Source organism: Gasterosteus aculeatus, chromosome 4 (assembly GCF_964276395.1).
Source record: "Gasterosteus aculeatus chromosome 4, fGasAcu3.hap1.1, whole genome shotgun sequence".
Classification (NCBI taxonomy): Eukaryota; Metazoa; Chordata; class Actinopteri; order Perciformes; family Gasterosteidae; genus Gasterosteus; species Gasterosteus aculeatus.
The window spans coordinates 3,855,206-3,883,124 of record NC_135691.1 but is presented as its reverse complement, the minus strand read 5'-3'; the positions used below and the strand labels follow the sequence as shown (position 1 = coordinate 3,883,124).

At 45.7% G+C, this 27,919-nt stretch overlaps 5 protein-coding genes across 8 annotated transcripts; 2 read left to right on the top strand and 3 right to left on the bottom strand.

Moving 5' to 3' along the window:
- Positions 1-77: 77 nt before the first annotated feature.
- On the bottom strand, positions 78-3,204 carry arl9 (ADP-ribosylation factor-like 9). 3 transcript variants are annotated; one of them, XM_040172807.2, is made up of 5 exons: positions 3,114-3,204; positions 2,495-3,013; positions 1,597-1,780; positions 1,328-1,503; positions 78-1,080 (listed from the first exon to the last, which is right to left on the bottom strand). In XM_040172807.2, the coding sequence occupies exons 2-5, from the start codon at positions 2,753-2,755 to the stop codon at positions 904-906; spliced, it is 798 nt and encodes a 265-aa protein (XP_040028741.2). In that variant the 5' UTR covers positions 2,756-3,013; positions 3,114-3,204; the 3' UTR covers positions 78-903. The 3 variants fall into 3 exon arrangements, with proteins under 3 accessions (XP_040028741.2, XP_077958081.1, XP_077958080.1); XM_078101955.1 differs by having other exon boundaries at positions 3,162-3,199; XM_078101954.1 differs by having other exon boundaries at positions 1,328-1,780; positions 3,114-3,201.
- Positions 3,205-4,027: 823 nt separating this feature from the next.
- On the bottom strand, positions 4,028-5,598 carry LOC120817012 (snRNA-activating protein complex subunit 1-like). The gene has a single exon (XM_040172738.2). It carries the CDS (start codon positions 5,418-5,420, stop codon positions 4,224-4,226), a length of 1,197 nt encoding a protein of 398 aa, XP_040028672.2. The 5' UTR covers positions 5,421-5,598; the 3' UTR covers positions 4,028-4,223.
- A 1,109-nt stretch (positions 5,599-6,707) lies between these two features.
- Positions 6,708-13,742, bottom strand: srp72 (signal recognition particle 72). Its single transcript, XM_040172804.2, has 19 exons — positions 13,437-13,742; positions 12,784-12,904; positions 12,023-12,143; positions 11,740-11,883; positions 11,313-11,424; positions 11,199-11,230; positions 10,711-10,835; positions 10,490-10,547; positions 10,203-10,334; positions 9,958-10,086; positions 9,619-9,691; positions 9,318-9,382; positions 9,138-9,236; positions 8,792-8,895; positions 8,525-8,602; positions 7,758-7,895; positions 7,608-7,648; positions 7,225-7,384; positions 6,708-6,977 (listed from the first exon to the last, which is right to left on the bottom strand). Exons 1-19 carry the CDS (start codon positions 13,534-13,536, stop codon positions 6,797-6,799), a joined length of 2,013 nt encoding a protein of 670 aa, XP_040028738.2. The 5' UTR covers positions 13,537-13,742; the 3' UTR covers positions 6,708-6,796.
- Positions 13,743-14,121: 379 nt separating this feature from the next.
- On the top strand, positions 14,122-19,148 carry LOC120817040 (leptin receptor overlapping transcript-like 1). The gene is made up of 4 exons (XM_040172803.2): positions 14,122-14,251; positions 14,828-14,903; positions 16,098-16,284; positions 17,017-19,148. Exons 1-4 carry the CDS (start codon positions 14,236-14,238, stop codon positions 17,131-17,133), a joined length of 396 nt encoding a protein of 131 aa, XP_040028737.1. The 5' UTR covers positions 14,122-14,235; the 3' UTR covers positions 17,134-19,148.
- Positions 19,149-19,645: 497 nt separating this feature from the next.
- On the top strand, positions 19,646-27,495 carry LOC120817039 (uncharacterized). 2 transcript variants are annotated; one of them, XM_078101952.1, is made up of 9 exons: positions 19,646-19,753; positions 20,209-20,459; positions 21,313-21,470; positions 22,296-22,552; positions 22,979-23,066; positions 24,001-24,113; positions 24,994-25,146; positions 25,337-25,424; positions 27,292-27,495. In XM_078101952.1, exons 2-9 carry the CDS (start codon positions 20,369-20,371, stop codon positions 27,328-27,330), a joined length of 987 nt encoding a protein of 328 aa, XP_077958078.1. In that variant the 5' UTR covers positions 19,646-19,753; positions 20,209-20,368; the 3' UTR covers positions 27,331-27,495. The 2 variants fall into 2 exon arrangements, with proteins under 2 accessions (XP_077958078.1, XP_040028734.2); XM_040172800.2 differs by lacking the exon at positions 19,646-19,753 and having other exon boundaries at positions 20,127-20,459; positions 25,334-25,424.
- Positions 27,496-27,919: the final 424 nt, after the last annotated feature.

Here is a 27,919-nt window from a genome sequence, read left to right as displayed (position 1 = left end):
GAACTTAATTAGTTATGGAACCACGTGGTCACAGGTTCAAATCTCAGGTACTAAAAAAAAAGTCGACACCAAATAACTTAGTCAAAACGATTTATTTAAGTCTGAAAAAAGTGTACATAAGACTGTTGAGCAACACTGTATATTAGACATTTCTAGACAAGTGTAACATGTGAACTTTCGCCCTGAAGTTACCGGATGATTAATTAAGCAGATCTCACTAAAAAAAAAAAAACCTGCATTTAGCAGCAAAATAAATTAAACATTTATTTTGAGACGCTCCTTTCAATGAATGTGTCATAAACCGTTTTAAAGCTTTAAAGACAACGATACAAAGTGATTTGGTAGTACTAGAGCGTGCAAGTTTGGTGACTATTTATTTGCTCATTCAATAAGAAATGCCAACAGTATTTACTTCACTGCCTCCGACACTAAACAGCCGTGTTGGAGCTGCGCTTTATTATGTTTTATAGTTTACATGTCATCACAACATCAGAAGACTCAACTGCTTCGGAGTATCTTAGTAAGTAGGTTTGACCTGTTTGACCCCGGCAGAAAGAGCCAACAGTTCCAAGAGCGTAAATACCCAGAAGTCCTGATTCGTACCATCGCTGACTGTGTCAGACTGAGACGCCAGCCTGGTTTTTAGTACTTTGTATTGACCTTTGCTCAGTGTATTCAATATTCTGTGGACCGAGAACAGCCCTGATTAACTTAACTAATTTACTCTTACTTACTAAAAAAGTTTTACACTTTAAAATCCAGAGTCTTTACCAAAGGACAAAAGAAATATTCACTTTTTCTCATAAATAAACAGGTGGCTGTCGTCAAAGTGGAAAAGCTGCAGAGAACCTGCTGTCGCTGTGCGCCGAGAACCCAGCGGGCCGAGAGAGAGAGAGACGGTTTCTATCTGCCGTCACAAACCATCTGCATGATCAGGTCCCGGGCGTCCTGGACGCCGGAGGCGAGCTCCGCCCGGCCCCTCCCCACGTGGGTGCCGATGAGGAACAGGCGGCGGTCCCCGGCCTCGGACAGAGAGAGCGCGTCGTGGAGGTCGGTGATGCCGCAGCTTCCTGGGAGGTCCTGGAAACACGAGTGAAACGCTTTAATCCTCCCCCCACTTTTACTGTATTTTAGGAGGGATTTTCCATTATTTCCTGACTGATCAACTGATCCAATTATTATATTTTAAATTATTGATATATGTATATTGATAACATTGAGTCTCTATTGCAACCGTGCGAACTCCTTCCAGCACCAGAGCCCCTCGCCCACGTGGGCTTTCGTCAAAAGCGGCGTGGGGTGTTTGTTCTCCCCCTTTTGAGCTCACCTGTTTGTTGGCCAGAACCATCAAAGGCAGACGAGGCGCGGACGCCAGCAGCTCGTGCAAATGCTGCTTAGCGACGGGGAAAAGCGTCGGGTTGGCGGAATCGACCACGAACACCAGCAGCAGGGCCTTGGACAGGTACCTCCCCCAGTAGGGCCGCAGCGCCTCTTTGCCTCCAACTGACAGACAGACAGACAGATAGACAGACGTCCAACTCGTGACAGACTTAAAAAAGAAAGAAAGAGAGTCTCTTCTCTTCAGATCAGACTCACTCTCCAGGAACTCGATGCGCAGGTCCTCCCGGCTGATGGAGACGGCGTTGAAGCCCTCCGTCGGCTGCACGTCCTGCTCCAGGCACCCGGTGGAGAAGCAGTGCAGCAGGCTGGTCTTACCGGCGCCGTCCAGACCCAGAACCAGCACCTGGGTCCCCGCGGCGGACCACCCGGCCTCAGACTGCTGCACAGATTAAAGCCGGGTACTAGCAGCGTTTTTGTGTGCTGGTTCTTTAAAAAAGATACGTTTACAAGCGGGAAGTTGCCACGCGTTAAGAAAAGCCCCCATTTCTAAATATAAAGATGGCCTCTGCAAAGACGTTTTAGGTATTTGTAAAACAAAGTGAGAGCAATCTGCATTCAAACTGCTTATAATTTAAACTGGGACTATTTTTTTTAATAAAAATGATCACGGTGAACTTGTTGCAAAAAGAAGTATACCACTTTAAGCACAAGCATGCACACTTGTTTGCATCAACTTTCTTCAAATGGCATGTTTTTAAAAAAAGGGTCAGTAGCCAACATTTGTTTTAATCTAAACAATCTGCAGAATGAGTAAAACGTGCTAGTTGTTGTTGTTCCCTGTACCTCCACGTTGAGTTTTCATGTCCAATCACTATTTGGTTGCTTCATTTGTTATACGATTAGTGCCGCAATGAACAAACTATAATTTATGATATAAATTGTATATAAAACGGGTGTTCTCTGGTCGGCTTTAGGGTGCTGCGTCATGGTGCAAGTCTTAACCTTTACCCAAATAAGGGGAAAGTACTTAAGCGTGTTCAGTTCCATCCCGCCCGGGTCCAAACGAAAAGATCTTGATGTCACCAAACAAAACAGAGAATCTTTAAAAGTTTCTTTCTACGACACCAACGGAAGTGGTGTCCCCGTGAATTACCTCCGATGCGTCCCCGCGTTCCGCAGCGACCGGCGGCACCGCGGCGACGGGAACCACGGGGGTCGGTTCTGTCGCGACGCCGCTCCTCCTCCTCATCATCTCCTCCTCCTCTTCCTCTTCGGCGCTTTTAACGTATTTCTCCACCCGCGTTCGGGGCTTCGTCTCCCCGGAGGAGGACGCGTAGCTCCAGAAGCAATACGCGACTCCCCCCGCGACGGCCAGCGAGGCGCCGACGACCCCGGCATTCCTCAGACCGAACATGGCGCTTCAACCGCCCGGTCCCTCTTTTGTTCGGGCCCGCTTCTTATCCGTCAGCTTCCGCCATTGTGGAAGTTTCGGTGAAGCTTTTGTGTGTGTGTGTGTGTGTGTGCGCGCGCGTGTTGTTGAGCTCTCCTTCCTCCGCAGCTGCTCAACAAGTGGATTAATCAACGGGCAGGAAGCGCCTCCGACCGCTACTTCCGGGTCCCACTGCGCAGTGTTGTCGATGCGCGGTCGCGTCCCCCTGAACCCAAGTGACACCTGATAAAAACGGGAGAACATTTTGTCACAATTGCTTTGATGACATTTACATTTCATGAATAGATTAATAAATATCGTAATCCATGTTTTAAATGCATACATTTTATTATGACAGTCTGAACCCACGTGCGTCGTCCTCTTTGTTTACCTTTTTCTCACGCCGCCATGCTTTGGTCCACCGCATTGTTACTGTCTTGTTAACACAAATAGCCGATCAGCCAATCACACGAGGCCGCAACGCAACACGTTGGTCATGTAGACGCAGAGAAAAAAAGACAATGAAGGAACATCTCTTGATACAGTTTAATACGGGAGCTGAGAACAGCATTGGAGGGAAGTGGGTATACGGCTGCAGGGCAAGACCAACTATGCAACGCTGTGTTCAGACAAGAAGCCGAGGACATTATTTGTAAATTCTTTAATATGATTTGAGGGGCGGGTGTAATGCAAAGGTAAAGAGCTACTGCTGGCAATTACAGACCAATAGATCTGACATCCCATATGTGCAACTGGACGGAATTGATAATTATGCGCATTTAACTTTTTTCAAACGAGGTCTAAGAAAACAGTTTGAAGGAAATTACTGCTATGGTTTAGCATTTGATATATAGAAAGCATATGACTCCATGTGGAGAGAGACTTCCGGTTAGAATATATAAAAAGTGGTTTGGTATATGTAGAACTTGGATTTTCTGACTGGCAAACTTTGCGGTTGTAGGAGACACAGCCCTGGTCCTCTGAAGGATGCAGCCCACTAATTGAGACACGGCCACGGGTATTTTTACTGCATCTGGACTCGGTCGGCCCGGTCGAGAAAAGAAAGCAACTTCCAGTGCTGAAGGTACTTAAAGCTGCATTATCCTTAATGTCAACCAGGGGGCGACTCCTCTGGTCCTTTAGAAGTTTATGACACAATGACTACTTCTCTCTTGACTCATTTCAATCTATAAATACTTTGCACAAGTAGTTGCACAGAGTTGCACAACAGAACAAGTAGCTGGAGCAAAAACAAGGTGAAAGTATGAAACGCTTTTATTAATCCAGTTCACTGAAAACAACTGAAGTGTTCAAACTTAAAATGACCTGGAGCACCAAAACAAACTAAACCTTACAAACAGGTGCCTGATGAGGCTGATAGATAAGAACAAATACGAAACCGAAGCTTAGTGAAAGAACCAGGTTAGCACTAACTAGCACAAACTAAAACCCATCACGGTTTGAAAGACGCCGCCGCCGCCCGGTTGTACCACCTCACCGGCGACCTCTCCTGCGTCTCGGGGACGCTGAGGAGCCAGGCCTGGAGCTGGCACTGCTCCCGGGTCACCCCGAGGCTCTTCCTGGTGCGGGCCCTCAGGGACGGAGGCCTCCTGCGCCTCTGGGTCGCGACCTCCCGGACCTGCTCGGCCCCCGAGCAGGAGGACTCCGCCGTCTCGGCCCGCCCTCTGGACTTGGACGTCTCCTGGAAGTTGCTGTAGCTCTTCTGTTTGATGGAGGACAGGAGCTGGGCCCTGCTGCTGCTGTACTCCGCCTCGGTCTGCTGCTGCTTCTCCTCCTCATCATCATCGTCGTCATCATCACCGGAGTTCTTCTCTTTCTTGACCTGGGAGAAAGTCTTCTGCTGCCAAGTCATGAACTCCGACATGCAGTCTCTGAGGCGGGACGTGAAGTCCGGCTGGGTCGTGGTGACCTCGCAGCTGACCTCCACCGTGGCCGCCTTCAGCATCTCGTACTGGCCCTGGACGTTGGTCAGCTCCTCCAGCACTTCTGCAGAGGAGAACTCCTGGACGGCCGTGGTCCTCCCGAGGAACCCGGCGCAAAGACTCTCCTTCTTTGCCTTCTTCTGCTTGTGGAAGGTGAGAAAATGTGGCATGGCGGCGTAGTGGATGGCCTTGTCGAAGACAAGCTTTCGGAAAATGTACACAACATCTTGGTGGCCGGAATCCACCGAGTCCTTGACAAACTTCTCCACCACGGGCCAATCCCTCACAGCCAGTCGGAGCTTCACAGGTGGACTTCCAGGTTGCGTGTGGTACAGAGCAAACATCAGGTACAGGCCTCCCACTCGGATCTGGTAGCTGTACGGAGGCAGGAAGTACTTCACGGCCGTGGCCAGCGCCACTCGGGAGAACCTCTTGATTTCCGCCACGTTCGCGATGCCCCTGAACACATCCGAGAAGACCATCTCCCTCCAGATGGTCGAGAAGACCTCGTACCTGACGGAGTCAGTCTGCTGGTAACGCGCCAGCAGTTCCTCCAAATCTTCTGTCAGAGGACTGTAGAAGAAGTCGGTGTAGATTGGCCGCACGCGAGGCATCCCGACGCCCCCCAAAAAAAACAACGAGCCGGCGAACAGCTTCTCGGTCTGAAGGAGCTTCTGAACGGGTTCCAGCCAGGTGAGGCTCGTCATCGGCTAATTGCCGGAGAACCACGGCCAGAAGCGGACGGAGTCAATTAGCGGGGATTGCGGGGTGCGTTCAGGGGAATAACGGGAGAAATGAGAACGACAGTTGGGCTGTAATGGTTGGCTGGTAAATTAGCTCGCTGGAGAAATTCCGACATGCACGTGAACACACCATCACCGTTTTCCTCCTGTGGGGGGCGCTGTCCTTCAGTCTGACTAACAGCTGTGATGCGTTTACAGACTCCCGATGGAAGTCGGTGGATGGAACGTGAAGCATTGACAGACGCAGGGTGAACGGGATATATTTCCCTTGGTGGGAATTAACTTCATTAAGATAAGTATTATCAGACGAAAGAAAGAACGCAATGTTGGACAATTTACCAAAAGCCTCTTTCAATAAACTGTCTAGTGGTTCGCTCCCTCCTTTCCGTTTAGTATTCAAAGGTTGAGGGAAAACAGGTTGAAAGATGATCAAATCTTTTCAGTCTCACATTACTCATAAAAGGTCACTAAACGAGACCGACCCCATTAAGTGCTCAAGGTTTTAGAAGAACGATTAAAACATTGCTGCGACCTTAAAGATTGTTTTTACACATCTGCTTTTATTATGAAAATGAAGATACTTCCTATTTGAAAGTATTTTTTAAATAGTTTAAAATGTTAAGTTAAAACATTGCAATCATCAAATAACAAGTATCAATGTACCATGTTAATCTAGTTCAATATTATATGAATAGCAGGGCTCATGTGTCCCTGTTCAAGAGTTTTAATAAGACTGAAAAAATGAGATCTATCTTAAATACAGACCAACACAGGGACTCAAAAATATTCTTCATTGCAGCTGATTGAAAGTAAAGGAACAATTTAAGGAAATGTGAAGCAAACAGCCAGAGTATGATATCATAATACTCCGACCCAAGAAATATTAAAAACGACTCTACCAAAAAATAAAGTAGTTTTCCTAACGTCATAATTAAAAATGTTAGAGAATGATGCAAAATGAAAATGAACCAACCAAATGTTTGCGATGTCAGGAGGGACATGAATCTTATGCCATCTGAATCTCTTCATTAGGAGGTTGAACTTTGCAGCACCAGGTAACCAAGAAATGTCATTATTCTGACCTTTAATGAAAAAAGTGTCAATATCTGCTGTTTCACTGCGACCTAGAAAGCTCAAATTAAAAACCAAAACACTGCTTTTGCAGAGCAACCAAGATGAACTCCAATGGAACTCTTTAAATTCTCTTTTGTACTGAACGCAAATTAAATGACACAAAAAAACAGGAGACTCTTCTGGTTTCACACATTTAAATGAATAACCAGGACAAAAAGTCAAATTGAACTAAAAACCAACAGTCAGCGTTTCCCGCCGCCCCCCCTCTACCAGCCTCCTTTGCCCCCCTTCTTTTTCTTCTGTGGTGCCTTCTTGCGCGTGGCCCCCGAGGCCGCAGGCTTCTGCTGTCGCGGGGGGACCACGTTGCTAGCGGGGGCCGCAGAGGAGCCAGACGCAGACCCTGGTCTGGGGGAGGTAGGGGGGCTGCTGGCCGTCTTACTGGCATCACTGAAACAGACAAAACATCGGATCGTCCTGGGAACATTTTGCACATAAGTTCACCCTGAAACAAGTGTGTGATTGATGGTAAGAAACACGAAACCAGGAGCTGCTCAGCCCAGGAAACAACCGGTCTTCATGCTGCGCCGGGCCGACGGTCAGTGGATTTGTATTTAACAGACAGACTTCCTGCGAGTGGCGTCAATCCCGTCCTCTCAGAAAACAAAAGCTTAAAAGACTTGGTCAAACTACTCACAGCTCGGCCGACGCTCCTGCCGTCGTTCCCTGTGTGCCTTTCCCGATCTGCTCCTTCTTCTTCCCCTTCTTCTTGCCTCGGTAGTAGGAGCGCTCCTTCATGGGCAGCCACCTCTCCGGGTCAGGGGTCGCTTTGGGGTCACAGTTTTTGGGCAGTTTTCCTAAAAAAATTCAAATTAAATCAAAAATATATGAGGAGATTGTGATGTGGTCTTGATCCTGAAAAGCATCTTGTATAAGATCATTCATATTTCTATACATTACACGCACATTTTATATATGTATTCATTTCTACTCTCGGCCCACAGAGGTCAAAGTGCCCAGAGACTTTTTCAATAGCAGTTATTTGTTTAACTTGAATCCACACAAAGATTAATGGCATACCTCTCTTCTTCTTCTTCTTCTTCTTGATCTCGCCTTCCTGGCTGTAATGAAAACGGCGATGTGTTAGCATAGAGGGGTTGACAGTGAGGCCACAGAGGATCGTGTCCTGAACGTCATCGAGCCGATGAGGAAGAAAGAAATGAGGTCTACGTTTGTTCTTTGGGCGCGTTTTCTCCGGTGACTTTAGCCGCTTTTTTCCTGATGTAGGTGGCTGCGATGGAGTTCTCCAGCTCGTCCACATCCACCTTTAAGGCCAGCATGTCGACGGATGGAAGGTGCTTGCTGAGGCTGGAGAGGGACGCTGAGGAAACAACTGCTTTACATTTCAAATGGACACTTTTGATTTTTAAAGGGTAACTTTGTGAATATGTTCGCTGGCGGTCGCTTGGTCGTCCAGCTGCGGCCTGATTAACGTACCTAAACTAACAAAAGGTCCAGACCAGAAACCTTTGATCGCATTAAGAAAAAAGTCAAAAGGACGTTACAATCAGGCTCTGAATAAATTCATCCTGTGTAACCACTATAAATATGTTTCATTACTTTGTACCTCTTAAAATACCCGTTGTGATTTGTTTCTTTTAAAGCACTTTGAGCGTCTCTTTATGAAAGGCACAATATAAATAATACTATTTTAGTATTATTTTCACCTTCATTATGTCTTTTGAATAGAGTCTATGGCGTGGTTTTCTAGGGCTGCACCTGACAATTATTTAATTAAATTAAGATTGAAAGAAAAAAATCATTTTGTATTTAAAAAGTAAAATAAATTGGTCCCAATTGGTTGTCTTGTTATACCATTTATATTTCAAACATGAACCCAAAACAAAAATATTTGAGTGAAATATGTCTGAATCAGCTTCCCAAAACGGTTTCTAGGCAAACTAGCATCTTCAGTTTCAGTGGATCCAAAAGGATACGATTTGGCTTTATCCGTGTCCACCAGAGAATACGCCGAGATGAGTTGTGCCAGTGTGTGGATGTCGTTGGTGTTTTGCCTGTTTCAGGTAAAAATGAAACAAAGTGAGCATCAATGATTAAGCTTTCAGTTAAAGTCAAATGCATTAATGCATGATTCCATTAACAGCAAGTCGACGTTTCATCATCTTTTCTGCTCTATAAGCCAACCGGGTTTGCTGGAAACAAAAAACACTAAATCGCAGCTGTAAAAATGGGCCCTAACTCACTTCCACAGCTGCTCCAGATCACTGATGGCTTCTTTTTTCCGGCCGTACTTCAGTTTGTAGTTGGCAGCTTCTCGTACAAGCGCCAAGTGTACAGCAGATCCGGGCTGTGGAGGAGCGAGAACACACACATTACACACACACACACACACACACACACACACACACACGTTGGCTTCGCAGAGGAAAGCTTTACCCACAGACAAAACTACAGGAGGCCGTTGTTCTCTATTCTTTGTTTGGGTGCAAAAACAGGAACGGTTTTGACACTTTAAGTTCCTGGAAGAGCCCTTTTGTTTCCCCGAGTGAGCAGAAGCACCAACAGAAAGCTAAGCCACGGGACACGGACCTGTTCCGTTGTCTGGTAGTGCTTGATAGCTTGTTTGAAGACCTCGATGGCGCTGTCGATGTCTTCTTCATGGGAGTACATCGTTACCAGAGCGGAAACCTGAGCAGGCGACAGCGTTTACGCGTCAGAGGGGACTGAAATGACAGCGCGAGTGACAAAACGGCGGCGGCCCAGACTCACCATCCCCGATTTGTGCTTGAACTCTTCAATGGACCTCAGGACATCGCAAGCTTTCGTCACGTGACCTGAGACACAAAACAGTATTACAACACAAATGGCCACCATGTGACCTTATTCTAACCACATAATCACACAGTTTAGTTATTTACATTTTACAACAACTATAAAACCGCATGAACTACTCTGCTGAACAACGCGACCTGCTTTCATTTCTCAAAGATGTGTTTGTTAAAGCTGGAACATTCTTAACTAACATCCTGTGAAGACATGAAAGCGTAATCATTGGTAAACATGCAATCACCTTGAATTAGATACAGTTGCGCCATGGTCAGCTTGATGCCAGACGCACTCTCTGGATGCTGGTCTGAGAATTGCTGGATAACCAAAGAACATTTAGTAAAAGCACGACATCGAGAGAAACACTTGATTCATAAATTCATGTTTTTATCATTATTGTAGCTATGGATGCACGTAGCACCGAAGAGGAACATTTAATTTAGACCTTTTTGAAAGCCACAACAGAGATGCGCGCAACAAGTCGGAATGTAACTAATATTTTACAGCGTGAAGATCGGCTTCCACGTTACGGAATGAAACATCAGGATAGTTATCGGAAAGCAGCGTAGGAGGATTCAGTTACCTGCAGCAGCTCGATGGCGCGGCTGTGCTGCTTCTCCCGGCACAGCTGAGCAACCTGGATGAGGACCGGCCGCGGGTGACCCGGATTCTGAGACTGAAGACTGGACGACAGCTTCCTGCACTGATCCGCCTGTCGACATCAAAGCAGAATAATCCCGATCAGAGACGATGCCCAAAACCGGGCGAGAAACCCTCCGCTGGAGCTCGTCCTCGCCTTCAGAACGCCGGCGGCGGCGGCTTAGCTACCTGGTTGGTGTACATGGCCAGGAGGGCCTTGTTGAAGTCGATGGCCTGCAGCTGCTTGGTGGCCAGCTTGTATTCAACGCCCTCCGCGTTGGTCAGCTTCACCTTTTTCTTTGAGTCGAACACGTTTTGGTCCTGTGAAAGAAGAAAAAGAGCTTCGGTCAAATAATCATCCCGCTGGATTTTGCTTTCTGCCTGTTGACTGATTTCTGGCAGTGAGTCGGTCTGAAGTGAGATCCCAATGGCGCTTTCAGGATGAAATATCGCCACACACACACACACACTCTCACCTTGTTTATTGTAATGATATTGTTGGCGGTCACAGCGAGCAGCCCCACATCTGACGGCCTGTAGATTAAAGAGCATAGAACGTTTGTGGCTCCCCCAATGGGGATTTAAATCACGTTGACGGTGTAGAAGCTCCATGGTACGATGTCAGGTTGTGTATTATATTGCTCGTTCCTTTCAGGTTGGGCAGCATTGTCTTCTCCTACGTGAACGCGGCACTCACTTGAGCTTAATGACCTGGTTGTAGAGCTGCAGAGCCTCGTCCGTCCGACCTTGTAACTGCATGACGTACGCCATCTGAGAATGGATGACGGCCAGCTCCGACTCGATATCCTCCTCGGTCACATCCTGAGACGGACAAAGCCGCAGGGGCATTAATTCTCCAGGGCACATTAAGATATGAAGAATGAGCATTGTCGTAGGAAAAAGTTGCTTCATAATTCCTATTTTACCCATTTCTAGTGTGTGTGTGTGTGTGTGTGTGTAATGTCAATAGTTTCCCTGCATGATAAAAAGAAATATCTGCCGACTAGAATTATTCCCTCCATTATTTTTTTCTTCACAATGTTTCATAATAACACAAATACTGTCTTACTGATTAACAAAAGACAAATGAAATGTCGCTTTTTCCTTTTAAACAGATAAGACTTCATGAACGCCGCTTGAATGTTTTAGGAGCCAAAGAAAAAAAAAAAAAAAAGCAACACTCACAGAATCATCTGCCAATGAGACTCTGCAAAGCTCTGCGAAAGAAAACAAACTGGGGTTTATGTGATGTGGAGGAACGGAGGAAATGGAAAGAAGGAAGAGCCGAGTGGGACTGACCCTCTGCTTGTCGTAGCTTATTGAGGGACTCCGTGAGCTGTCCTTGGCCAATCAGAGCGCAGGCAGCGTTGTAGCACAGCTCGTACGTGGACTCCGGAAGGCCGAGATCTTCCTACAGAAGAAAACATAGCATGTTATAAACATAATTCAATCATTTACCAGGTGAGACATGCAGTTGCTCTCTTGAGCTCTTCGCTGGTATTCATACTTTTAAAACATTTTGAAAAGGAAGCCAAATTGGAGCTTTTGAATGGTTTTACTTTATTGTGTTACGCTCCGCATTCAAGGGAAATAAACCGCTCTGTTTGCTTTGTGTGTCAACACTTTCAAAGTCAGTTGCAAGTTGCTTTTCATCCGTTTAAGACAGAAACATAAAACCCAAGACCGTAAAAAGAGCCCAAAATGTTGATCCTGCATGGAAGCCTACCAATGGAGCTTCCTCCCACTGACTCATTGAAGCCACCACAGCAGCCAGGTTGGTCTTCCTCTCCTCCTCGTACTCATCCTGGGAGTTCCTGATCAGATCTGTGTAGACGGACTTGCAGTCATCGTAGCGCTCCATCCTGTACAACTGGGCAATGGAAGGAACGCGCCAACGTCGTCACATCAAACACAGCCGTGTCGTTGACAATAAAAGGTCACTGGATGGCAGAGCAGGCAGATACATCCACAAAAACTGTTTTTTGTTTTGTTTGAAGTTTTAGCCTTACCACTTGACCGTAGAGCTCCTTCAGCTTGTCGGTTTGCTCAGGAGCGGCCTCGATGGTCTTCAGGGCATTTTCCACTCTGTTCAACCGGTATTCGCAGTAGGCCTTTTCAAACACCACATCACTGAGGAGGCACAGAAATAAATAAGTCATGCAGATAGATAGAAGTATTTCACTACATTGTATGTGTAAAGCATGAAATTAAAATAGCCATATCTAATTCTAATATTCTTTTGATGCCATGGTTTTGACAACTGCATTAAACGAGTGACGGGATTTTATATTGGGCTTCAACTACTAAATATTTTCATTAACAATTACAGTGTTGACAATTTCTTTAATGACCTAAATAGATGAAGCTTGAGCACTTCTTAAGTAGCCTCTCTGCTGATGGGACGTTTGCAAATATTTGTACAATTCAAGCCCTTTCTGTACGTTGGCATTGGAATGTGTGTAAGCATGGAGATTCTTTTGCAAAAATGTGCTCCACAGAGAAACCTCAATAATATATTTAACAATCAAAATGTTAAATCTCTTCTGTATGACCGTCCGACAGTGCAAAACAAAAATATATTCAATTTGAAACCCTACAATTTAAAACGCTGGTACCGAACAATATTTAAAGTATTTTTTAACAAAATAAAATGATTTAAAAAAAAGCTGTCTGGTTGATCAGAGAGTTGTTCCTCATATTAGGAGTGCACATTTACCACTCAATACGTAATGGAGCACACATTATTATTAGCACACAGTTCGGTGATTACCCCGTGATGGTTTTTGAATGCGTGTTGATGACGTGCAGCGCCTCTTTGAAGCTGCCGTTCTGAACCAGGCAAACGATCTTACAGTGAAGTGCCGTCACATCGTCCCGGTTTTCGTGGAGAACTGCGACGGAGAAGAACACAAACAGCAATGTTTTAATAAGTAACGCAGATTTGCGAGAAAGGACACTATCGTCTGAAAACCTGCTATTTAGAAAACGAATCAACGGTCACTGCACGTCTCTAATAAGGGTTTGGTGACATCTGACCACAAGCTAGTTAGCCACCGACCATGCTAACGTTAAGTTAGCTGAGAGGCTAGGGACACGTCACTAGTCAAGAAAGAATGGCACATTTCTGTGACATATTACTTAATCCCTGCACATAAAAAAACCCATAAAAACAGGTGGAGTCGTAGCGCCACTACAAAAGTACACGATTGTGAGCAGAGCCGTGGTATACAAAGCTAACTCGGTGTTTGAGACACCCGACAGGCAGACGTGTAACTGCCTTCAGCCTAGCCACATGCTAACAGCTGTCCATGCAGATGGCCCTAGCTTAGCTAGTGAACTGCGCTGATTGGAGGCAGGAGAAATGACCCATTGATTGCGATTTCTGTTTTGTTGAGAGTGATGATGACAGAGATAAATACCTACTTCTAGTCAGAGCCTTCAGGGCTCTTGTAAAGTCTCCATTCTGCCCGCAACGGTTGACTTCGGTCCACAGCGAAGCCACCGAGACCCCTCCACTCGCCATCTTTGCTGAATGGACTCTGGGCTCTCGGCGGAAGTGGAATGCATACACATCCGGGCCGAAGGAGTAATTAGCTTTATTAATTTAAAATTTGAATAATACACACGCCAATGATTAAGGATGAGCCATGATGCAGTGTAACTGATAATGAAACGTGGGGTGTTTTTAAACATAGACATCAAAGATGGATGAAATGTTTCTGTTCAGCGTAATGATGCATTCATGGCCGAACTATAAAGCTTGATTTCTGCAGAGCGGCCAAACTCAGTTAGCCAATGGTGAGTAAGTTACTGAAACTCAAGGACTAAGTTGTTAAGTTAATGACATGGCCCTCTTACATGGATGTATTTGTCAATTTTAATATTTTATTTTGTCATTTTGATCGTGGAAAACCTGCAGCAGAAAAAATGTGATAACCAAGAAAACAATAGTGGCGCGGAGTGATGTCTGAATGCTAGTAAATATTTGACATGTAAAAAGTTAATTTATTGAACACAAGTCAATTTTTTACATCATTGAAGTGTAGTAAAAAATGTTTGTACCTACACATTTCATTTGATTACATTTCCGATATTTCTGTGTACACTTGAAGGCAGCGCGGCAGTCACGGTAGGAGGGTTCGCTCGGACGCGCTCTGCAGCCGAGGAGGGGGCCACTGTTGTCGTTCGTCAGGGCTGCGAGTCGAGCTTTTGTCCTGGAGAAATGGCTGGGATTAAAGGTAAATCATGTACGCTTAAAAATCATGTAATTTAGAAAGCCTCTCAAATACCAGGCCGGCATATTAACCTGTGTCGAATGATTCTGAAGAGAGATGGACGCTTCGCCCAGCTAGCTAACGGTAACGTGAGGAAGCCGCAGGGCCAATACACGTTAGCATTAGCTTAACAGCCTCCATCCCGTGGGCTTCTTAGTCAACACAATAACACATTTTGTAATGTTGCAAGACACAGTTCAACCATGTAACGTTTTAATTACGGCACTGTTTATAATGGCACCCCCCTTTTCAAAGTACGGCAATGTAACGTTAGTACCACCGTACCAACGTTACATTACCGTTGTAATGCTAATGCTAGCTGCACCTTTAACTTCAGCCGCTGGTTGAGATGCTGAGCTTTCTGTAAGTGAGCTGCCCGGATTCATGGCGGTCAAGCTGTTCCACGTGAAATCAGCTGATTCATCACATGGGTACTTACAGCAGCCAGGGCCCCTGCAGCTACGGTGGGATGGGGTCCAGAGAGAAGCTACATAAGGGACACTGTCCATGCTGATGTCCTCCCCTCTGTCTCCCTTCTAGCTCTCATCAGCCTGTCCTTTGGAGGGGCCATTGGCCTCATGTTCCTCATGCTAGGATGTGCCCTCCCCGTGTACGAGTAAGAGACACACACACACACACACACACACACACACACACACACACACACACACACACAACGTGGTTGGGTTCATCACACACGCAGGTGCACTCTGGCTGATCCCATCATGGCCTTACAGCTTTAGGTACCGGGCTGGATTAACCTGCGTGGCGGCTCCCTTACACTTAAACCTGCTGTGTGGGACAAAGACAAGTCTTCCGTTTTTTTATGGTGGATTTTGCATTTGTTATGCCTTCTTTGTGGTGTGGTCATTTGAACTAGATGCCTACCCCACCACTCATCAACATAATACATATGTTGATTTAGGGGTTGTTATATCTCTGTTGACCTATGACAGCCTGCGTCGGCCGCCGCTATTTTTTGTCCTGGAGGTGGCTTTAAATATTTATGTAAGAAGAAAGTGACCCCATTCTTAATCCTGGTTGGGTGATTGTTTTCCAAACTGACTGAAACAACTGCCGGTTTGGCACGACATCGTACCTATTTAAATTCAAAGCTCTGTAGGATCACCATACAAGAGCATTATCGGCTGAAATAATAAAGCTGTTAAAGCTAGATTCTGACACCCCGAAGAACACAATGTCAGGGAATAAAGCGCCTGGGAGCCATCTACCACATCAGTGGGTATCCTACTTTCGTGATGCATTTTTACAAGCAAAGTTCCAGTTTTTAAAATAGACACAAACCAATTGTCAAATATTGAAGCTTGTGCTCGCACCAACATTAAAGTCAGATGTTGATATTCAATGAAAGTGTTAAGACAGAGTCTGGGCAATTTTGCAGTGTATTTGTTTGCACATCACGTGGTTGGTTGCAGTTAATTTGCTTATTGAAAACCACTTTTTCTCTCCCTACATTAGCCACTGCTCTGGAATTTTCCTCTTGTAATCTAATCTAATTCCTATTTGATTCGTTAATGTTTACAGTTACTGAAATGTTACAATCCGTATTTAATAACGTTCATGAACTTCTATAACACAAATGTCTCCTTAGGCACAGCTCTACCGTACCTCAATGTCCGGGAGACGTTAAGTGTGACAAAACAAACACACAAACTACCTATTGTTATTGTTGTGATATAATCAAATATACCTGTGAAGATAAGATGTGTTTTTGCCTTTTTTTTATCCTTCACTTAAACTCCTCATCCTTCATCGTGTGTTTATTCTTCTCTCCCCTTTTCTCTGGCAGCAAATACTGGCCGTTGTTCCTCCTCTTCTTCTACATCCTGTGTCCCATCCCTTACTGCATCTCGCGGCGAGTGGTCGACGACACCGACTCGGCCAGCAACGCCTGCAAAGAGCTGGCCATCTTCCTCACGACGGGCATCGTCATCTCAGCGTTCGGCCTGCCCGTCGTCTTCGCCAGAGCCGAAGTGGTGAGTCCCGGCTGCGAGAGGCATGTGCAGTCAATGGAGTGAGGTCACGCCGCCAAAGCGAGACACAGCAGAGTGAAAATGAAACCAAATTAGACGTTTTAAAAAAGGACTTTGGTCATTGTATCAGGTAGAGGAAGGCATTGATACCGCCGTACCGTCTAAATAAAAAAAAGCCTTCCGGTCACAATTCGATCTCTTAAGCCGTCATTTTGAAATTTTGGCTGAATAGCAACACTTTAAGAACGAAGCTGAAAACACGAAAGGGCTGAATGATTACGGAAAACGATCTAATAGTGATTTCTTTGAGTGGTATCAGCAATCATAAATATAATGACATCACTATTCTCATTTCAATAACAATAACATTACATGTTGTGGGGATCTGTGTGCTGACCAGGAAATCTCTGCAGCACAAATGGCATCAAGACACATTTCATTTCAAAAGTGACTTTTACGTTTTATTACAAAGTCTGATATTTTTATTCTTTTGTGTCACAGCTCCATAAACAACCAGACAATGCTCCTCACTGTTGTCCCTTCATCAACATTATCACACGCGTGTAGTTTAGTTTGACTCAATCTTAAATACACCGTCCTGCTGCCACAATTTCTCACTGGAGCAACAAATGTGGGTTAATCCGCCGCTGAAAATAGTCCCAAGTCGTCGTTGAATGATATGCAGCATGTGCAGCAACATTTGTTGACCTGAAATATTGATGCGTTGCCTCACAGATCGCCTGGGGGGCGTGTGCGCTCGTGCTGACGGGGAACGTAGTCATCTTCAGCACCATCCTGGGCTTCTTCTTGGTCTTTGGATCCAACGACGACTTCAGCTGGCAGCAGTGGTAAAACAGCAGAGGGAGGGTCCTTAGTCTGAACTGTTTTTATTATTGTTGTTATTATTATTATTATTATGGTATTACTGTTTGGTTCTTGTTGTTATTTATATGATGACCGCCCATCCATAGACTCCCACCAAACCAGTGCAATACTTTTTGTTTGTTTGTTTGTTTTTTGTACCACATTGAACTGACACAAGTGGGATGGTAACTGCTGACTCTCTGTTGCATATTGTTACTCGTTTTAGTTTCTGTGTTTTTGAATCTGCTACATGTGTGCGTTTCGTTTTTTTGAGCGAAGCCGACGACTACTGCTTGTATTATCTGTGAAGAGAAGAAATCCGCCTGAATGCCGAATAATCTGACCTAGAAAGAAAAGGCCTGCCTGTCTCTATTTGGTCGTCTGCGCACTGCGTTTCCAACGTGCTGAGTTGAGTGTAAATCAGCAGAAAGCTGATCAGATTGCATTTGGCTCGGTTTGATCGGAGTTTTATTCTCCCGAAGTAACAACCAGGCTGACGGAATGCTGCTCTTTGATGAGCTTCTCGGCTGATTATCATCTCTGGGCTGTGAGGTGGAGGAGACGTGGCGCCGGTACGCGATTACACACTTTTTCTCAACGCCCGCAACCCCTTAAAGAGTCAGCGGACGGAGCAGGACGAACGGCGTCCGATTCCTCCCACCCGAACACGCCGACTTATCACAGAGACTCGCCTAGGGCCCCGTAAGCTTTTACATGTGACCCCTTCAAAATAAAAGGAGCTCAGTGCCGTATTTCATTTCCTCACACCAGCCTCGTGATGATAAAGGTGTTCCTGTGCGTCCGGTTGTGTAAACTCAGGCGCTGCTCTCCTCAGTAACTGCATCGCCGGAAAATTGCCTTTGGCTTTTTGTTTTTGTTTTTTTGTGGAGGTTCCGTTTTAAAATGTCCTCCCTGGATGATAAGACAAAACAAAACAGATTTCGAATGAGGACTAATGCTGACTTAATACAATTTGATAGGCGTTGTTGTTCTTTTAACGCCGGCTTCTATTCACGGCAGATTTCCAATGAAAGGTTCTAACGGACATAACGTCAATACGTTTGGTTCCATAGAAGTATTTCCACTTTTACAATCGACGTATTCATGATTTATCAAATACATTCAAAGGATTAGTTTGGGGGGGAAAAGATTAGTTTTTTTTCATTTTTTATTTTTAAGTCAGGTCCGGAGATTGTTACCATGTTTTTTCAGCGTGTCAAAGGAGTTTGAATCAAGATGTGATTAGCTTAGCTTAGCATACATATAAGGGAAGACATCGAGCCTGTAAAAGTTCCACAATATGCAACTAATACGCCATCAAAGTTCATTATTAACATCAAATTTTTCCATAAAATCAAATGTTTTAGAAATGAGAAATTGTGGTTTTAAAGGGATTTACTTGCATTTGCTCTGAAACTTGTTTGTAATTAAATATTAATAGTACATAACTCCCCTTTGTCATTTTTATATCTGCTTATTGGGATGAAACTATATGTATTAATGTGTAAACTTTAAACGAAGACCTTCCAGTCTTTATGCTAAGCTAATCACTAATATTGGAAATCTGCAGAGGAAAGCTGCGGATAAAAATACCAACTAACACGTCGGCATTAAAACGTCCCACTCAGTTGTGATGTTTGTCTCGACTTCCTCCCAGAGAACAGGGGTTGTATTAAAAAGCAGCTTCTTAGTTTGAGGTCTAAACTACGTTTGACTACTGAATAATAATAATAACTGAACTGATGTGTGCATGTTGTTACGTGACACCAGGCTCAACTTGTCAAATGTTGTCTAGTCCGACCACGTGCGTCTCTCGTGTTCCTCTTGGTCCTCCCACACATTTGGGAGGATGCTGTATTTATTTCGTCTGAACATTCGGACGCTTCGTGTCAAAATGTCCCGACGCCGTTTTTCCATCGACAACCTTTCTGTTAAAGAGGCAGAAGTCAGCATGGTGGTTTTCATTGTTTCTTTTTTTAATAAACGCCAATTTTTAAACGCCATCCTCTCCTTTTGAATGACTACTCGTGCGTTTGCTTTGTCTGATCAGATGTCCGGTTCACAGGCAGTGAGCTGAGCTGAAATCATCTCTTAGCCTCATTTTATGTTCAGATTAAAAGGAAGTTACTTGATTTTTTGTAGCAAAATGGCAAATGTATTATTATTATGAAGTGATTCACTTATGACACAGTAAAATGTAGTGATTCTATAAGTCCTCTTGTGGGTCTTCGTAGTTAAAGGCTGCTGTATAAACAAATAATGAATGATTATAACTTCTAACTATACAAAATATGTCGTCATTATGAAGGACTTTAAAATCATCACAGGACTTAACTTGAACCTTAAAGTCATTGCTTTTATGAATTGATTTTATGCCTTTGCACATTATAAATCAAGCCACTAAAGACAGTAACAGAGGCTAAGAATGAACTCTTATGAAATATAAATGCATTGTGATAACTGACAGGAGACCCGGGGGGGGCTCTGTCTCCCTCTGCGAGTGAATCTGCAGCAACATGCGACGTCTCACACGGTTTGACTGACGCCTTTCTGACAAGAGAGAAGAAAAGGAGCAACGTCACAGCGACTCATTTATAGACACATTCGCGTATGTACCTTCAGTTTGTAATTCAGTAAAGCAGATATTCTGCTCAGTCCTCATGCGTCACACTTCTTTGAGCGTTGTATTTGTAAAAATAAAAGTACTGAAGTTAAAATCCCCCATGCTACCCCGCACCCCGCGGCGGCTGCTGTAGAGACGCCCGCTCGCTAGACGCAACACGCCCGACCTGCTCGGCCCCCCTCGTGCAGCCCCCTCGCCTCCGGGGGGGACTACTCTGTATTTGCATACAACGTTGAATAAAACCTGCAATTTGTGCGCATAACCAGTTGCGTTTTTTCCTATTTATTCAAACAGTGAGCCACATAGCAACGCAACCCGTCAGACACACACACACAGACAGACACACACACACACACACACACACACACACACACAGCAGGCCTCGCCTCCCTGGTATGATAACAGCAGCTGGGATTAATGCTTAAACTTGCCCTTTGTAGGTGCGCTCGGTCTTCTTTGAGACACAGTGGTGCAGGAGACACTCTGACCGGGGCGTGACGCACCTGTCCTTGCTGCTAAGGATCATGGGAAGCCGCGGGAGGCTGTAGGTGGTGTTCGGAGAGAGAGAGAGCGAGAGAGAGAGAGATCCACTGATCGATCATGAGGAGGTTTTTCCGAGCGGACAGGAACGAGGACCACAGTCAGATCCAGTATCTGACGGCCAAGTGCACCCGGCTGGCTCACGACAACGGTGAGAATAAAAGTTACACATTTACATTTCCCTGCTGCTCGCTGCCATTGTGACCGTGCCAGTCATTTGTGTTACTTCTGTCTGCTCAAATTCACTGCAGTGTTTTTCTCTAAATTAAATGTCTGAGATTCTATAATCGCTCATGGTCCTCTGGTATGTGAAGGTGGATTCTGCCTCTTACTAAAGTTCATGTCACTAACGGGCAGAAAACAAAATCATAAAACCGCAGAAGGAACGTTAACCGGAGAGTTCCCTCCAGTCCCTCCCTCAAGTTCAAAGGTCAACTGTGGGTGTGTCGTGTATTTAGGACCTCGCCGCAGAAAAATGTCCTCACGAGTCCTCTCCTAATAATCGGTTTTAGCTTTAATGAGAGAAATCACACTGATTAAAATAAATATTGTAAAAAGGAAACAGAACACTTTGATTGAACGATGTGATGTCCATCATATGATGCATTATTATGTCTTATAACATCTAAAGCAATGGGTGACGGGTGGGTGGCCAATCAGAATCAGAACTAAACAATAAACAACATGAGGTGCGGACAGAGAAGATGAATCCAAAGAAACGGCGAATGTTAACCGCGCTGAATGTTAAAAGTGGCGAATGATCGACCGCATCGACGTACGCCATGAGGACCACAGAGTGAGAGACGAGGACGGGATCCAAAAGAAATATGTGTGGAAGCAATTAAGGACACACAAGTGCAGTGATGAGGTGAGAGGGACGGGGGGGGGAAAGTGTCTCAAGGCCAGAAGTGACATACGACCCTTTATCTCAAGCGTCACGGTTCTAAGTAAAAAGAGGGTGATTCCTGAAACAGCGGCTCTGACTCGGCTCTGTGCCGCTGCAGCGATGCTCGACAGGGAGATGCTGCTGGCCCGAGGCCGCGAGAGGAAGCTGCACAGCGAGCTGGAGGCCGCGGCCTCTGGACTCCGCCTCCGCGATCAGATCAACGCGGAGCTCAGGATGAGAGAGGAGCAGCTCGTCGGCAGGATCCACCAGCAGCAGGTCAGCAGATCTCCAAAGGGAGAAATCAAAGGAGGGGGGGGGGTCGTTGTAAGGTGTCAGAGGCCATCTTGAGCGGCTATAATCAATATTTATAAACCAACAATGGATCGGATGACTGTGTAGATGGAAAAAGTCTTTTTGAATTTGTGTAATTCAATCTTGTAGCGTTTAACCTCATTACAATCCCATCATTTAAATGCACATCAAAAGCCACACCAGCCGCCACCTACGCTGCGATTACTGCAAACCACACTGGGGTCATGGCACCAGTCAGCGCCGCGCTAACATTGCGTAGGTGCAGAGGCTTTGGCAGCGGTCACCAGCCTCTTTGGGGCTTTTTTTTGCGCTCTGTGTTTTTGGCCCTTCTTCAAGGGAGATCAATTTTAATTTTATGTGAATTAAGAAATAGTTTGCTGTAGTTTCTTTTGTGTCCCTTAATACCCGTTGGACCGCTGAGATTCATCCCTGCTTCCAGGTAACGAACCAGCAGCTCTTCTAGAAATCTTGATGGTATTTGTTAGAGATTTGGAGAGTGTGACTCACTCACTTTACTCACATAGAGAGAGAAGTCGGGTTCGGACAAGTCTCTAACTATTTGACCTATAGGTGCGTTTGACATCACACCGTCTGCGCAAGATGATAATGCCTTGATGAGGGAGGATTTACAAGTTCAATAAATGACAGAATTCTGCAGTGAAAAGACAGACAATTATAGTTAACTCGGTGAAAATAGAGCAATGAAGCAGAATAAAAAATAAAAAGCTTTTTCAGCGAGTGGGATTGTTGTGCTCGTGCGAGCATTGTGACGTTGCGTCTCTCCTGCAGGACCTGGTGCACCGGCTGCAGCAGCGCCTGCTCCTGCTGGCGGAGGCGAGCTCCCGGGACGGCGAGCTGCTGCGGCAGGTCGGCACAGAGCTGCTGTGCCTGCAGAGCTCCGAGGTGGAGCTGGAGGGCCTGGTGGAGGAGCTGCACGCCGAGGCCCAACGCAAGGCCGGGATGGCAGAGAGCCTCCAGGCGGAGCTGCACGCTGAGGCCCAGCGCCGGGCCGCCCTGACGGAGAGCCTGCAGGCGGAGCAGCGCAGGCAGGACCCCTCCGCACGCTTTCTGATTGTATAGATTAAAATGTCCGTGTACGGACTTACATTGCATTGATGGTGGGGATATTTGTAGGAATGTGCACGTGTTTTCAGATTAAGGTTGAGCACATTCCTTTACTGTCATACCTCCTTGTTCTGTTGAATCGTTGCTAGTTGGATTTGAAACACATTCCTCCATGTTTCACACAGCTTTTCAAACCGACACATAAAGCAACACGTTTTATTTAACTCTAACAAAAATCACAAGTAAAATGCTATAGATGCTAAAGGTAGTGTTTTTTCTCAGTTCTGTCCAGATGATAGCCGACATTTTGTAATTTTGAGAAATCTCTCTGAAAAGTAAATTCCAAGTCAAGCGAATGAAACACACATTTAAAAAAAACAATCCTTTCCTCTATTTGTCCCCAACAGGAAGAGGGGCGAGCTGGAGGAGCTACGAGACACCAACCAAACGCTGACGGACGAGCTGAAGGATCTACGCTCGGCTCACCAGACGCAGGTAAAAGGAGCCGATGCAGCTCCGAGGTGTTTCGCTTAACCTCTGACCTCGATTAGGTTATTCACACAAACCAGACATTCAAACCCCATCCGGCAATGAACAAAGAGCCGGTGGCCGTAGTGAGACTGTTGTCCAGCAGGTGTCAGGATTGGACTTTTTGTCCACCGCTGCTCTGGCACTTTCTATCGCCGCGTAAATAGATAAATAATGGGCGTTGAATGTTTTTAGAACCAATGTGGCTTTTTTATCGCTGTCGAGCTTCCAGCCAACTCCTCCAGAAATGTGCAACATGGTCCTGCTGCCAGCTCCTCCTATCAGAAGTAACGTCTTAAAACTGATCCGGGGCCAGTTTAACATCAGAAACCAACAAGTCTGCTGCTGCCGCCTGATTTTGATTGATTCACTTGCATGAAATCTAAAACCTCACGGTTCAAATTTACGGCCCCAATTTGAAAAACTACAACCACCCGTGAGAAAAGGCACAAATTCAGATTTTTTAAAATTTATTTCCTGGCATCGGCATTCGTTTCAATGTGTTTTGAGTCGGGGCACCAGCGAAGCATTCCCACCCAGTGTGAGGATTTAATATTTGTATTAGACCCCCTCCCTCGCTGGCCCCCGTTTCTACCAGTCCATCAAAACCGGCAGAAGAACACGGTTATCTCTGCTGCGAGAAGGACCGACAGACCGCCCCGCCAGTGGGAAACCTAACGAGAACCTTCAAGCCTGTGAATTATTGGGAAAGTCCAGAGAGCCGGAGATCACGTCCGACCCCCTTTTTCTTTTGCGTTTGCTCATCTTTCCAGATGACGGCGCCGGGTTCAAGAGGCTCCTATTTTTCCCTCCGACCATATCGAGGCCTCCGTCTAAGCCCCTGACATTATTCATACAAAAATGAGGCGATATAACAACATCCTGCTTTACTGTGTTGGAGGTGAGGGAGCTGCAGCAGGAGAACGAGGGGAGTCTGAGGAAGCTGCAGGCGACGGCGGAGCAGTTCGAGTGGCTCTGTCAGCAGCAGCGCGGCTGGATGTGTTGTGTCAAGAGGTACGGCGTCTTCTCCGTGCATCACGCACAGCATCGATACGGCAGCCCGAACAAACTGGCAACATTACAGCGGTGCTGGTTGACTATTTGGTTTTGGTCTTTGGACCATTTTCACACGGATCAAAGAGACAATTGTTAAGGAATAGTTTGACACATTAGGGTCTGGTTGTGAGTTTTCGCTAAATTTCTTACAGTCTTTATTGATTAAACTGATACGTGTTGATGGGAGATTTAAAGGCCTTCAGTCGGCCTTTAGTTACTTCTTCCATTTTCATTTACATACAAAACTCAATCCTTTCTTTAAGCTTCACCCAAATTGTTTTGTTTACCAAACCTAACTTTGTTGTTTCCTCAACCTTGAGCAGATTGACTTTTTTGGAAAAATCCCTTAAAATAAGGAGCCATTTTCACGCCCTCATATTTGGATTAGCCTAGCTTAGCATAAAGCCTCCAAGCACCTTTAAGGCCGGCGCATTCTTCTGCGTCGTTGCGTCGACGCACTCGTTTAAAAGTCTTGCGTGTGTTGCAGAGCAATTCACCTCCAGAACAACAGGCGGAGTGACGTGTTTCTGTTGAAGACGACCTCGAGAGTCACGTCTATTTATTTATTTGTTTGTTTATTTATCATAGGCTTGTAGAAGCGCTCATATTTACGCATTTCTTCCCGACAAAAGTTCTTAAATCTGATCCGTTCTCTCGTAAACATTCTTTTTTATTCCTCTGAATAAAGTGAAAAACAACCCCCCCCTTGAGTAGTTCTGAGTCATAAAGATGTCCATCTCTGAGGAGCAAACCACTCCACAGACGTCCACGTGTAGCCGGGACTCGTCTCACTTCATCGGGTTTAACTAGACGCTCGCTCCCTGCTGGGTTGCCACAGATTCAAGGACAGCCTGATGGAGGAGAGGGACGCTCTGCTGCGACAGGTCGTCGCCCTCAACAAGAAGGTCGAGGAGCTGAAGAAGAGTTTGCGCGAAGACGCTCCCTCGCGGAGCGTCCTCCGTCCCCCGCAGGACACCAAACGCCGTGACAGGTCAGGAGGTGGACAGACGAGCGGACGGGTTCAGTAGAGTTATCACCGCGATGAAGCTGCCAGAGTTCAGCTGCGGTTTTTTAAAATTATTTAAAAGGACTCCCACTGGCATTAAATAAAGAAAAGAAAATTCCTCTTGGTCTCCCATCATTTTCATACATTTTCCTACGACTCTTTCTCTTCCAAGCAGCTTAACGTCGTTGGACGCAGACGCTGTGGCTGACCTGGAGTCTCGGGTGGAGAAGTCAAACATGCTGTACGCGGCGCTCTTTAACCAGGTACCCGTTTCATTCTTCTGCTTCTCGATCCTTGTCCGCTGCAGCGCTTTTATTGTGGTCCTAACCCTAAAGATAGCGACTTTACTATCACACATCGCAAAGAAAAAGCATCCAAACCTCAAATATGAGAAGACGGTGAATCAGGAAACCGGGAACTAGGCGACATTTCTACGGAAAATCCATAATTTGGTGAACCAAATAGTTGCCGATCAATTTTTTTTCCATCCATTAATCAGACAGTTGTCCTTCTTAAAAAAAGACAACAACTGCATCCTCTAACTTCTTCCTCTCTTGGTATTTTACAGCAACCATTCGACAAACCATTATTTTAAGAGCAACATTTGTGTATGATTACGCCTTTGGATCAAAGACAAGAACTGATCCGAGATCTGAAACAGAAGACAACAGAAAGGAAAAGAAACAGAGCTGGTGTGTTCCGGAGCCCTGAAGCTTCTTGGGCACCAGACTCTCGTCATTCTCCTTTTCATTAGAAAGGCTGGTTGAAAAGGGGGCACACGGCGCCCTTTGTCCCCCTTAGATTTAAAATACCTTCGACACATCCTCCAGGAGTGATGAAAGCTTGCCGGGTACTTCGATGTCTTTGTATAATAAAAAGTACCTGTTGTACATGTATTAATTCACCTTTAAGACTCCTAAGCTGCAGAGTTATTGGAGCTGCCTTCAAAAGACCAAGTGCCTTTTAAAGTCACCATGTTCAGTTGTAGTTTTTTAAACCCTGAATCTGAGACAAGTGCAGAAACACAGACAGTCATCTGAGGGGGGGGGGGGGGGCGCCAGCCCCCTGTGGACTTGTAGCAGGGCCAGAACATTCATGAAAGCCCCGGTCACGGGCACTGGAGTCCAATCAGTGATTCACTTTTTCTGTCTTGTCTGCTCTTTAAAAGTTTCAGAGCTTTGACTTTTGACTGAAAATCGGCATCACAATCAGACAGGAAGCCCCGCGTTGTCCCACAAAGAGCTCCTCCAGGAAGACCCTACCCAAGAGGTGCTCGCACTCCGCTTTGGGATTTTTCAAAAAAAAATCTCCCGCATACACTGCGGAGTGTTTCTTTTCCTCCTCTCTCTTTACATCTGCGATTGAGAGGAAGCCCGAGAGACAGAACATAAGGCCGATGCTCGTGTGCCAGAAGCCCTTCAGGAGATCAGGCCGATACTTTCTGGGCACCGGAGTCCCATCGGGTCTCTTTCTGTCCGTCTGTCAGTGGGCTGCGCATGGCTTCCCTCCCAAACCTCCCCTCTTCCAAAGCGGCAGAGAGATGACTAATGGCGGCTTGAGGGGAGGCGAGTGCCAGCGAGGCCTCGGCGCTGTGCTCCCCTCACACGCTGCGTTTCTCCACATCATTATTCTGATTGAGTGCAGATGACGCAAGGGGCTTTTCATTCTTCTTTTTCTAATTTCAGTTTTTTTTTGAAGGAGCACTATTTCTACAACCATCTTCTTGCGTTTGCCTTATGAGCTTCATGAGATAAAATTCCAGGACTCAAAAGACGTTAACAGGAGAGTTTAAGACAATTTAAAATCATCTGCTTAAGCTGCAGGAGACATGGAAGCGAGGGGATGGGGGTCTACAAACTCGTTAATTCCGTAATTATGGGATGTAACATAAAACTTAATAATTCTGGTCAGCAATGGATACTCAGCGTAATGAAAAAGCTTGTGAACCGCTGTTATTTTGTTGTATTGTTATTTGAGTCCTCATCGGGTCACGCTGTGTATTCTGACCTTTTCATCCGGTTGAAACCCAGCTTAGACCTTTCTATCTGGATCTCCTACTCCGGTTACTCTTTTTGCTCACTTTCAGAGTCATCTTCACTTAAAGTTTTTTTTTTTTTTTTCTGTCCTCAGGCAGGAGTCCTCATCAGCGGATACCAACACCCTCCTTGAGGACCTGCAGCCTGCAGCCTGGACTCGTCTTCCTCTTCTCTTCCCACCTTCTGCAAACCACAACTTTACCGCTAAATGTTTGTGTGCGCGGTGAACTTTGTAAAATACCCGCCAGTCGTTGTCGTAAAAAAAAAAGAAAAGAAAAGAAAACATGGAACAGCTTAACCGACTCGTTCCCAGAGCCTTTTTCCCCCTGTCTTCCTTTTACTGTGACACGTGCACATCACATGATGTCACATTCTCCCGTAATCGTCCGTTACTCAGACCGTGTAATCAACACCACCAACCAGAGCGGTGAAGCACCTGCGAATGTTCTCTTCTGTTGTGTTGCCAATGAATCCTCTCTCGGGGGAAGCAGCTGCTGGCGAGCAACAGGAAACAACAAAACGTGCCGTTCAGAGCAAACCGAGGCCCGGCGGATGGTTTCCTCCGCACGGAGGATCTGGTTCATCTCCGCTCCGAACGAGGGGAGATCCTCACTTATCAGCACGGAACAGGGAGACGTACGGGAGGGGCCAGTGCTGTCGACTCGATGGTCTTCATCGAAATGGGAAACATGTGACGCACACATGCTTCGAGTAACCCTTTG